The 13,101-nt window shown below is 39.2% G+C and overlaps 1 protein-coding gene and 1 pseudogene across 1 annotated transcript in view; one reads left to right on the top strand and one right to left on the bottom strand.

The window, feature by feature from the left end:
* Window positions 1-13,101, top strand: part of ANKRD30B (ankyrin repeat domain 30B) — a 125,421-nt gene that overhangs the window by 54,265 nt on the left and 58,055 nt on the right. Inside the window, 3 exon segments of the mRNA XM_058691616.1 lie at window positions 2,971-3,141; window positions 5,057-5,090; window positions 5,658-5,793. Coding sequence (XP_058547599.1) covers window positions 2,971-3,141; window positions 5,057-5,090; window positions 5,658-5,793 — 341 coding nt within the window.
* On the bottom strand, window positions 6,054-7,503 carry LOC131490452 (small ribosomal subunit protein uS8-like; annotated as a pseudogene).

The following is a 13,101-nucleotide window of genomic DNA, read 5'->3' as shown; positions in this document are numbered from 1 at the left end:
AGCATCTTTCCATGTGTCTGTTGTCCATCTGGATGTCTTCTTTGGAAAAGTGTCTATTCATGTCTTCTGCCCATTTCTTCCCTGGATTATTTGTTTTGTGGGTGTGGAGTTTGGTGAGTTCTTTACAGATTCTGGACATTAGCCCTTCTTTTATCCGATATGTCATTTGCAAATATCTTCTCCCATTCTGTCGGTTGCCTTTTGGTTTTGTTGATTGATTCCTTTGCAGTGCAGAAGCTTTTTATCTTGACGAGGCCCCAATAGTTCCTTTCTGCTTTTAATTCCCTTGCCTTTGGAGATGTGCCGAGTAAGAAATTGCTGCGGCGGAGGTCAAACAGGTTTTTTCCTGCTTTCTCCTCTAGGGTTTTGATGGTTTCCTGTCTCACATTCAGGTCCTTCATCCATTTTGAGTTTATTTGTGTGTATGGTGTAAGAAAGTGGTCTAGTTCCATTCTTCTGCATGTTGCTGTCCAGTTCTCCCAGGAGAAAGAGACTGTCTTTTTTTTTTTCCATTGGATACTCTTTCCTGCTTTGTCAGTGCTTAGTTGGCCATACATTTGTGGGTCTACTTCTGGGGTCTCTATTCTATTCCATTGGTCTGTGTGTCTGTTTTTGTGCCAATACCATGCTGTCTTGATGATCACAGCTTTGTAGTAGAGGCTAAAGAGACAGAGTGTGGACAGGGGAGGGGCAGAGAGAGAGAGAGAGAGAATCCAAAGCAGGCTCCAGGCTCTGAGCTGTCAGCACAGAGCCCAATAGAGGGCTTGAACCGCAAACCATGAGATCATGACCTTAGCCAAAGTCAGAAGCTTAACTGACTGAGCCACCCAGGCACCCCTGCATCTTTATGTTCATTTTGTATCCTTCATCCTTTGAACAGCTTTTTGGTGGTATCTTCAGGATATTCTATATATAAGAACATATCATCTGCCAACAAAGACAGTTTTATGTCTTCTTTTCTGATTTGGATGCCTTTCATTTCCTTTTCTTGCCTGACTGCTTTGGCTAGGACTTCCCATATCCTGTTGAATAGGAGTGGTCAAGTGGGCAACTTTGCCTTGTTCTTGAAGTTAGAGTAAAAGCTTTCAGTTTTTTACCACTGCATATGATGTTGGCCATGGGCTTATCATATTGGACTTCACTATGTCCAGGTGTGATAATTCAGTACCCACTTTATTGAGAGTTTTTATCCTGAAAAGATGTTGAATTTTGTCAAATGCTTTTTCCTCACATGCTGGGATGATCATATGATTTTTTTTTTATCCTGTTAATGCGGTGTATCAAATGTATTTATTTGACTTGATTTCCGAAGGGTAATTTTGCTGAGTAAAGTATTCTTGATTGGTAGTCTTTTTTCTCTTAGCACTTTGAATATGTATAATCCCACTGCCTCCTGGTATGTAAGGTTTCTGCTGAGAAATTGCCAATACCCTTATGAGGGTTCACTTGTAGTCACATAGTCTTTCCTCACTCTTTTTCATTCTTTTTACTTTGTTCTCTGCTGACTGGATAATTTGATAGTTCCTGTCTTTAAATTCACATTTGTTTTTGTTTTTGCTTGATCCATTTCCTGTCAGTGATCACTCTTGCTTTTTTCATCTCCTTCATTATACACTTCAGCTCCAGGATTTTTGTTTAGTCAGTTTTTACTATTTCCAGCTCTTTGTTAAGCTTCTCATTTTATTCATAGAGTGTTTTTTCTGATTTTAGTGAGTTGGCTTTTTGTGTTTTTCTTGTAACTCACTGAGTTTCCTTAAAACTGCTGTTTTTGAATTCTCTTCTGAATAAATTACAGATCTCCATGTGTTTCCGATTGATTACTGGAAGATTATTGTGATCCTTTGATGGTATCATATTTCCTTGATATTTCATATTCTTTGCAATTTTGCATTGCTGTCTTTGCATTTGAAGTAGCAGTCACCTCCTCCAGTCTTTAATGACTACCTCTTCAGTGTGTCCAACCCTGATTTTTTGCTCCAGTGGTATGCTGGAAATTCTCTGCAGGACACCTGGTTTTCCAAATAGGCTCTCTCATCCCCAGGTGATTATCCTAGACAGTGTTTTCTAGGGAGGGACTCCCAGATGTAGCTGAGAGGGAGGGACTGGAGGCACTTTATGGGCTATTGCTAGGTCCACAGATTAGACTGTAGTATGTATGCCTGTTACCTGATGCACGGGTAGGCAAGACTTTTCCTCGGTCCCTTGGAATATGGTGCTAGATTCCCACAGCTCCTGCAAAGGTAGTTTTGCCCTTGGGTGGATAAGATGCCAGTTTGTTGTAGGTGGGGAGACACAACAAGGTACATCTTACTCAGCTATGATACTGATATCGCTCTGACATATGGGTATTTTAAAAGTAGTTTTGCCCCTAAGATATTTCCCTGATTTCTTCTTTCATGTTATATGGACCTCGTGCTATTTTAAAACTTTGTTGAAATGAAGCATTTTTATATTTAAAAGAAAAGCCGAAAATATAGCACAAATCTAGTTATTACTCCCATGTCTGAGTCAGAATTTCTTTCCTGACTCTTACTACTTGGTTCCATGTATCTTATGCTTTTTTTTCCAAGTTCCTAAAAGTATACTTTTCCTTTCAAGGCACCTAGATGCCATCTATGTAATCTTTGTGCTTACATTCTAATCTCTAAGAAAATGGTTTTCTCCCGTTTCTTTTCCTGGTGACCTCTCCTGTTTATTTTCCCTCTTCAATAAAGCCTTTCTTGTCCTCACTTACAGCTTTTCACATGTCAATTCTTACAAATCACATTGTATTATAATTGTATACTTATCTGTGTTTGAAGCAACAGATGAGTATTTCCTTGTGTATGGTTGGTATCTCAGCACTGTTCTCTGAATTAATAAATTAAGTCAGATGGGTAAAATTCAGAACTTAATGAAAATTGTCTTTTTATTCTTTATCAGTAAAATTATTAGAAAACATTGGCTTTTTTATGGCTTTTTTTTTTTAAGGAGTGAACCTGGTTTACATATGAAGAAGTTAAATGAAGGTGAAAATGAAACAGGGACATCAAAAGGAGCTGTGATCACACCAGTGTTGAAGAAGGCCGATTCCCTAACTGGTGGTCCACTACAAAAGAATGATGGCAGCCATTTCAGTGGAAAGGATCAGCATGAAAGCAGGTAAAATCTATAAATTCTTTATGTGCCTGTGAAGGAATTTTAGCCGTGATTACCTTTTGTGGAAATACGATGCTGTAGTGTAGGTAGGTCCAAGCTAAAGCAAGAAATACTCAACATATCAAACACACTGCTTGAAAAGTTATGATGAGGGTAAGTGACTTTGTCAAGGAGCAGTTTCAGTAGTCACCATGGAAGCATGGAAGATGAGTAAGTGTAAACAACTCCTTAGAGCATTTTAATTGGGAAAGGTAATAGAGAAATGGATGATAACTGAAAAAGAATGTGAGTTGCAAAGGCATTGTCTTGCTCTTCTTATTTTAAGATGGGAGCTTTTAGAGTATGTATGCTGTTGGAAATGATCAATAGAGACAGACATGGTTAGTTAATTTAATTTTGTTTGCGTTTCCAAACATTAGGAACTTTGTTGAGTGTATTACAGTATCTTTTAAAGATTATAGTAATTGTCTTTAGTACTCCTATTCATGTAATTTTGTGGAAGAAGTTGGTTTATTCAGAATTGGTTCCACAATGGGGTATTCTCCTATAATTGAATGTGCAGATTTAAAAATATATATATGCATGTATGCAAGTATGTATATATATACATATATATATATATATCTGTATGAATTCTATATGAATATATAAGTATATGTGTGTGTATATATATACACTCACACTTATAATAAATGTATGCAAACACTGAGGCCATTCTGAATAGAACTAATCCTTCCTTGATGATTTTAGATATTCAGTGCCTTTGATAGCATCACGAATAGCTATGATTTTGTTAGGGACTTGAAAGTATCTGGTTATATCAAGTTAATATTTATTTACGTTCTGGGGAAAGGGGAAGATTTTGTTTATTTACAATTGGAAAATAAACTAGTAACCCATCACAGATTATTCCTTTTGGACTGGAAAGCTCTAAATTACAAAAACCATGCTTCCTGTACCAGCAGTGTCATTGACACAGATTATATGTTCAATAAGTATGTGTTGAATGTGGGAATAAACAGTTGAATGAACGAATGAATGCCTGTTGATGAACTTCTCTAGAAGAAGCAAATCTGTAGTTTATTGAAAGTAGATTTCCAATATTGCCTAGGTATAAAGTCTCTTAAAAGAATGTGTAAGATTCAGAAATTGTTATGTACAGCTATAGCTAGAAATAGAATAATAATGTAGATTCATTTGCTATTATATTAGTTAGAAACACTTAAGTATTACTTTAACCACATGTTATCAAACACATGCTTTGAAGGCACATTCCTGGGTTTGAATTCAGGGTCTGTTCTTGGCCAGCGATTAGGGCTTCTTGGGCAAGACACTTCGACTTTCTGTGCCTCATTTTCTTCCTGTGTAAAATACCTACTATACTAACCTACTTCATAAGATTGTTGTGGGGCTTCAAATGCCTTGAAGACATGTAAAGTGCTCATAGTAATTCCTAGAGAGTAGTTGCACAGTGAGTCTTCAACACGTTAATATCACGATTGTTCAAAAGGGGTCCTTTCATATAGGGACTTAACTTGCACTTTCCAAGTAGGTTTTAGTGCTAGTAAAAGCTTATTTTTAGTAAAAATGACAACAACAAAAACAATGGTATAATGCCTATCAAATAATGCAAGTAGCATTAGGATTTTCCTTTGCTTTTGTTAGTTTTTATCTAAATTTAGTACTTTGTTGTTCTCGCTTCAGCAGCACATGTATTACACCTGGATACGTCTAATCCTTTGTTAATATTAGTAGCAGTATATTTTCTATGCTGTTTAATGTTACTCTATTGTTTAATCCCCTTTGTAGAAAATTAGTTTCAAATGCAGAGATTTTATATCAGAAACAATAGATTTAAATATTCTTTGTATTTTAAGTATTTAATATTTGCCTGAAAAGAGTTGTTGGGTTTTTTCAGACCTGCAAAGAAAATTTCTAAGAAAAAGAACAAGGTAAGAAAAATAGACAATGTAATTTTATTTTATTTATTTATTTTATTTTTATTTTATTATATTAATTTGATAAATATTTATTAGAGATATTGTTCAGTGGCCAAAAAAAATACTTTATGAAAGATGTAGTGAAAAAATAGAAAATCTTCCTTTGTTGTAGAGACATTTGCTGTGAAAAAGTTACTTAGAAATACTAGCTATTGATAACGGTATCTTTTTGATAAAAATCCGTTCTTTTAAAAAGTCTCTTTTAAATGTTTATTCACTTATTTTTAAAATGTATTTTGAGAGAGAGCACGCACAAGTGGGGGAGGGGCAGGGGGAGAGGGGGAGAGAGAATCCCAAGCAGGCTCCATGCTGACATTGTGGAGGTCAACATGGGACTCAAACTCAGGAACCCTGAGGTCATGACCTGAGCCACAGTGGAGTCGGATGCTCAACCGACTGAGCCACTCAGGTGCCCCTGTGTTTGCTTTTATAAAAAGATGGGTATTTATCACTTCTCTACACCTTGTATATTTTATAAATATTTGGGGGACATTTTGAAATGATATTCTTTATTTGTAGGTCAAAAAGCAAATTACTTCTATGGATGACCTTGTCGACTTCATTCAGTCATCTGAAACAGCCTCAGAGGATTGTGAGTTGCCTTACTCTAAGAATTTCATGTTGCTGATTGAACAACTTGGCATGGATTGTAAAGGTAGGAAGCCTTTTTAGGTATATGGCTGTAGTAATATGTGCACACCTTGCCTAGTACTGCACCATAGAACAATGCTGTATTGTAGAGCTGCTCATCTCAGAAATATGTTTTATATTAAAATAAAAGGAGAACTATTGTATCCTCTCAGCCAAAAGGTCATCATTTCTACTGTACCTTTCTTAGTGGGAATGGCACATCTAACGTGTCTGTTAACTCTGCTTCTCTTCTGTGCCTTCACCCAGGTCAGGTCATTATTTTTCTCCTAGATGACTGAAATAACCTCAGGACCGTTTTCCCTGCCGTTCAACCTCCCAGGACCTTGGTCTGCACTGCAACCATACATATTATATATTCAAAAAAATGTGTATTTCATCATGTTACCTCCTTGCTTAAAGCTTAGCTGTTACTTCTCATTGCTATTAGGTTAAAAGGCCACAGTCCTCTGGCTTCATCTTGTATTGTTTGACATCCTTCTTTCCCTCTGTGTCTTATCCACTGTTTTAGACGTTTCTTCCTGTGAAAGAGCTTTTCGTTTTCAACAGCTTTAGTTAGGTAAACTGCACATATATGAAGTGTGTCATTTGATAGTTTTGACATATGTTTACACGTATGAAACGATAACCGCAATCCAGACAGTTAACATATTCATCACCCTTAAAAATCTCATGTCCCTTTATATTCCCTTATTATGAAGCTGCCAAATCGTTTTCTAAAGGAGTTGTACCGTTTTCCATTCCCACCAGCAGTCTGTGAGAGCACCAATTCCTACATACATATTCATGAACACTTAGTATTGTCAGCTTTTTAAATCCTAGCCATTCGGATGGATATTTTATATATCATTATGGTTTGAATATACATTTTCCTAATAACTGACGATGTTGACCATATTTTCACATGCTTGCTTGCCATCTGTATATCTTCTTTGAATTGTCCAAATCGTTTTTTATTTTAAAAATTTGTTTGTTTTCTTACTTGTTGAGTTTTCAGAATTCTTTGTATATTCTAGACACAGTTCCTTCTTATTTTGTTTTCTTTTTGTTTTTTTTTGTGGTTGTTTTTGTTTTTGTTTTCCACTGAGGCATTTTATTTGCACATACGTATTACATCCCTAGAAAAAGAATCCCAGGATTTCCCCTTCTGTGTGTTTTCATCTTGCTTCTTCATGGTCCATGACTGTAGCTGAGGTGGTCAGTATAATGAAACCAAACCGAGCAGATTATTCTGCCATTTTTCTAGATCTTTGCATTGTCCATCAGTTCTGGGGCCAGTCACTCCATGCTTGCTTAACCTGCCTGTGAGGTTCACAACAATTTTACCAACTCTGTGATCATCAATGGTTTTAAATTCACCAGTGTAACCATGCTTCATCATCACAGTTAGAAAGTGGACAATGTCTTTGGAGCACGGCCTCGTAAGAACCCGGCGTCTGCTTCTCTTTTCAGTATTGTTATGCTTTGGGGAGCATCTGCCACGACATTCACATGCATCATGATGGTGGCACAGAAAGATGGTGGAAAGAGCTAGATACAGTTCCTTTATCACCTCTCTTTTTTTTTTGCAAGGTTTTTCTTCTCCCAGTCTGTGACTTTTCCTTCTCTCAACAGTGTTTTTGAAGAGCAGTTTTTCTTTTTGGTGAAGTCCAGTTTATGCATTCATTTGTTCTTGTATGACTGTTGCTTTTGGTTTTCATATCTAAGAAATCTTTGCCTAGCACAAGGTCACAAAGGTTTTCTCTCATGCTTTCTTTTAGAAGTTTTATAGTTTTAGGGAGAGTTCCGGAAGATGGTGGCGTAGGAGGACGCTGGGCTCACCGCACGTCCTGCTGATCACTTAGATTCCACCTATACCTGCCTAAATAACCCAGAAAACCGCCAGAGGATTAGCAGAATGGAGTCTCCGGAGCCAAGCGCAGACGAGAGGCCCACGGAAGAGGGTAGGAAGGGCGGCGAGGCGGTGCGCGCTCCACGGACTGGCGGGAGGGAGCCGGGGCGGAGGGGCGGCTCGCCGGCCAAGCAGAGCCCCCGAGTCGGGCTGGCAAAAGCGGAGGGGCCGGACGGACTGTGTTCCGACAGCAAGCTCGACTTAGCGTCTGGGAGGTCAGAAGTTAACAGCTCTGCTCAGAAAGCGGGAAGGCTGGAGGACAAAGGGAGGGAGAGCTGCTGAGCCCCCGGACGGCAGAGCTCAGCTTGGCGGGGAACAAAGGCGCTCGCCAGCACCATCTCCCCCGCCCATCCCCCAGCCAAAATCCCAAAGAGAACCAGTTCCTGCCAGGGAACTTGCTCGCTCCGCGCAAACACCCAACTCTGTGCTTCTGCGGAGCCAAACCTCCGGCAGTGGATCTGACTCCCTCCCGCTGCCACAGGGCCCCTCCTGAAGTGGATCACATAAGGAGAAGCGAGCTAAGCCTGCCCCTCCTGCCCCCGTGCACCTTGCCTAACCACCCCAGCTAATACGCCAGCTCCCCAGCACCACAAGCCTGGCAGTGTGCAAGTAGACCAGACGGGCCACACCACCCCACAGTGAATCCCGCCCCTAGGAGAGGGGAAGAGAAGGCACACACCAGTCTGACTGTGGCCCCAGCGGTGGGCTGGGGGCAGACATCAGGTCGGACTGCGGCCCCGCCCACCAACTCCAGTTATACACCACAGCATGGGGGAAGTGCCCTGCAGGTCCTCACCGCTCCAGGGACTATCCAAAATGACCAAACGGAAGAATTCCCCTCAGAAGAATCTCCAGGAAATAACAACAGCTAATGAACTGATCAAAAAGGATTTAAATAATATAACAGAAAGTGAATTTAGAATAATAGTCATAAAATTAATCGCTGGGCTTGAAAACAGTATACAGGACAGCAGAGAATCTCTTGCTACAGAGATCAAGGGACTAAGGCACAGTCACGAGGAGCTGAAAAACGCTTTAAACGAAATGCAAAACAAAATGGAAACCACGACGGCTCGGATTGAAGAGGCAGAGGAGAGAATAGGTGAACTAGAAGATAAAGTTATGGAGAAAGAGGAAGCTGAAAGAAAGAGAGATAAAAAAATCCAGGAGTATGAGGGGAAAATTACAGAACTAAGTGATACACTAAAAAGAAATAATATACGCATAATTGGTATCCCAGAGGAGGAAGAGAGAGGGAAAGGTGCTGAAGGGGTACTTGAAGAAATTATAGCTGAGAACTTCCCTGAACTGGGGAAGGAAAAAGGCATTGAAATCCAAGAGGCACAGAGAACTCCCTTCAGACGTAACTTGAATCGATCTTCTGCACGACATATCATAGTGAAACTGGCAAAATACAAGGAGAAAGAGAAAATTCTGAAAGCAGCAAGGGATAAACGTGCCCTCACATATAAAGGGAGACCTATAAGACTCGTGACTGATCTCTCCTTTGAAACTTGGCAGGCCAGAAAGGCTTGGCACGATATCTTCAGTGTGCTAAACAGAAAAAATATGCAGCCGAGAATCCTTTATCCAGCAAGTCTGTCATTTAGAATAGAAGGAGAGATAAAGGTCTTCCCAAACAAACAAAAACTGAAGGAATTTGTCACCACGAAACCAGCCCTACAAGAGATCCTAAGGGGGATCCTGTGAGACAAAGTACCAGAGACATCACTACAAGCATAAAACATACAGACATCACAATGACTCTAAACCCGTATCTTTCTATAATAACACTGAATGTAAATGGATTAAATGCACCAACCAAAAGACATAGGGTATCAGAATGGATAAAAAAACAAGACCCATCTATTTGCTGTCTACAAGAGACTCATTTTAGATCTGAGGACACCTTTAGATTGAGAGTGAGGGGATGGAGAACTATTTATCATGCTACTGGAAGCCAAAAGAAAGCTGGAGTAGCCATACTTATATCAGACAAACTAGACTTTAAATTAAAGGCTGTAACAAGAGATGAAGAAGGGCATTATATAATAATTACAGGGTCTATCCATCAGGAAGAGCTAACAATTATAAATGTCTATGCGCCAAATACCGGAGCCCCCAGATATATAAAACAATTACTCATAAACATAAGCAACCTTATTGATAAGAATGTGGTCATTGCAGGGGACTTTAACACCCCACTTACAGAAATGGATAGATCATCTAGACACACAGTCAATAAAGAAACAAGGGCCCTGAATGATACATTGGATCAGATGGACTTGACAGATATATTTAGAACTCTGCATCCCAAAGCAACAGAATATACTTTCTTCTCGAGTGCACATGGAACATTCTCCAAGATAGATCATATACTGGGTCACAAAACAGCCCTTCATAAGTTTACAAGAATTGAAATTATACCATGCATACTTTCAGACCACAATGCTATGAAGCTTGAAATCAACCACAGGAAAAAGTCTGGAAAACCTCCAAAAGCATGGAGGTTAAAGAACACCCTACTAACGAATGAGTGGGTCAACCAGGCAATTAGAGAAGAAATTAAAAAATATATGGAAACAAACGAAAATGAAAATACAACAATCCAAACGCTTTGGGATGCAGCGAAGGCAGTCCTGAGAGGAAAATACATTGCAATCCAGGCCTATCTCAAGAAACAAGAAAAATCCCAAATACAAAATCTAACAGCACACCTAAAGGAAATAGAAGCAGAACAGCAAAGGCAGCCTAAACCCAGCAGAAGAAGAGAAATCATAAAGATCAGAGCAGAAATAAATAATATAGAATCTAAAAAAACTGTAGAGCAGATCAACGAAACCAAGAGTTGGTTTTTTGAAAAAATAAACAAAATTGACAAACCTCTAGCCAGGCTTCTCAAAAAGAAAAGGGAGATGACCCAAATAGATAAAATCATGAATGAAAATGGAAATATTACAACCAATCCCTCAGAGATACAAACAATTATCAGGGAATACTATGAAAAATTATATGCCAACAAATTGGACAACCTTGAAGAAATGGACAAATTCCTAAACACCCACACTCTTCCAAAACTCAATCAGGAAGAAATAGAAAGCTTGAACAGACCCATAACCAGCGAAGAAATTGAATCGGTTATCAAAAATCTCCCAACAAATAAGAGTCCAGGACCAGATGGCTTCCCAGGGGAGTTCTACCAGACATTTAAAGCAGAGATAATACCTATCCTTCTCAAGCTATTCCAAGAAATAGAAAGGGAAGGAAAACTTCCAGACTCATTCTATGAAGCCAGTATTACTTTGATTCCTAAACCAGACAGAGACCCAGTAAAAAAAGAGAACTACAGGCCAATATCCCTGATGAATATGGATGCAAAAATTCTCAATAAGATACTAGCAAATCGAATTCAACAGCATATAAAAAGGATTATTCACCATGATCAAGTGGGATTCATTCCTGGGATGCAGGGCTGGTTCAACATTCGCAAATCGATCAACGTGATACATCACATTAACAAAAAAAAAGAGAAGAACCATATGATCCTGTCAATCGATGCAGAAAAGGCCTTTGACAAAATCCAGCACCCTTTCTTAATAAAAACCCTTGAGAAAGTCGGGATAGAAGGAACATACTTAAAGATCATAAAAGCCATTTATGAAAAGCCCACAGCTAACATCATCCTCAATGGGGAAAAACTGAGAGCTTTTTCCCTGAGATCAGGAACACGACAGGGATGCCCACTCTCACCGCTGTTGTTTAATATAGTGCTGGAAGTTCTAGCATCAGCAATCAGACAACAAAAGGAAATCAAAGGCATCCAAATTGGCAAAGATGAAGTCAAGCTTTCGCTTTTTGCAGATGACATGATATTATACATGGAAAATCCGATAGACTCCACCAAAAGTCTGCTAGAACTGATACATGAATTCAGCAAAGTTGCAGGATACAAAATCAATGTACAGAAATCAGTTGCATTCTTATACACTAACAATGAAGCCACAGAAAGACAAATAAAGAAACTAATCCCATTCACAATTGCACCAAGAAGCATAAAATACCTAGGAATAAATCTAACCAAAGATGTAAAAGATCTGTATGCTGAAAACTATAGAAAGCTTATGCAGGTAATTGAAGAAGATATAAAGAAATGGAAAGACATTCCCTGCTCATGGATTGGAAGAATAAATATTGTCAAAATGTCAATACTACCCAAAGCTATCTACACATTCAATGCAATCCCAATCAAAATTGCACCAGCATTCTTCTTGAAACTAGAACAAGCCATCCTAAAATTCATATGGAACCACAAAAGGCCCCGAATAGCCAAAGTAATTTTGAAGAAGAAGACCAAAGCAGGAGGCATCACAATCCCAGACTTTAGCCTCTACTACAAAGCTGTAATCATCAAGACAGCATGGTATTGGCACAAAAACAGACACATAGACCAATGGAATCGAATAGAAACCCCAGAACTAGACCCACAAACGTATGGCCAACTCATTTTTGACAAAGCAGGAAAGAACATCCAATGGAAAAAAGACAGTCTCTTTAACAAATGGTGCTGGGAGAACTGGACAGCAACATGCAGAAGGTTGAAACTAGACCACTTTCTCACACCATTCACAAAAATAAACTCAAAATGGATAAAGGACCTGAATGTGAGACAGGAAACCATCAAAACCTTAGAGGAGAAAGCAGCAAAAGACCTCTCTGACCTCAGCCGTAGCAATCTCTTACTCGGCACATCCCCAAAGGCAAGGGAATTAAAAGCAAAAGTGAATTACTGGGACCTTATGAAAATAAAAAGCTTCTGCACAGCAAAGGAAACAACCAACAAAACTAAAAGGCAACCAACGGAATGGGAAAAGATATTTGCAAATGACACATCGGACAAAGGGCTAGTATCCAAAATCTATAAAGAGCTCATCAAACTCCACACCCGAAAAACAAATAACCCAGTGAAGAAATGGGCAGAAAACATGAATAGACACTTCTCTAAAGAAGACATCCGGATGGCCAACAGGCACATGAAAAGATGTTCAACGTCGCTCCTCATCAGGGAAATACAAATCAAAACCACACTCAGATACCACCTCACGCCAGTCAGAGTGGCCAAAATGAAGAAATCAGAAGACTATAGATGCTGGAGAGGATGTGGAGAAATGGGAACCCTCTTGCACTGTTGGTGGGAATGCAAATTGGTGCAGCCGCTCTGGAAAGCAGTGTGGAGGTTCCTCAGAAAATTAAAAATAGACCTACCCTATGACCCAGCAATAGCACTGCTAGGAATTTATCCAAGGGATACAGGAGTACTGATGCATAGGGGCACTTGTACCCCAATGTTTATAGCAGCACTCTCAACAATCGCCAAATTATGGAAAGAGCCTAAATGTCCATCAACTGATGAATGGATAAAGAAAT

Source organism: Neofelis nebulosa, chromosome 11 (assembly GCF_028018385.1).
Source record: "Neofelis nebulosa isolate mNeoNeb1 chromosome 11, mNeoNeb1.pri, whole genome shotgun sequence".
NCBI classification, from domain to species: Eukaryota; Metazoa; Chordata; class Mammalia; order Carnivora; family Felidae; genus Neofelis; species Neofelis nebulosa.
The sequence above is the reverse complement of the archived record's forward strand: the minus strand, read 5'-3'. Positions and strand labels throughout refer to the sequence as shown.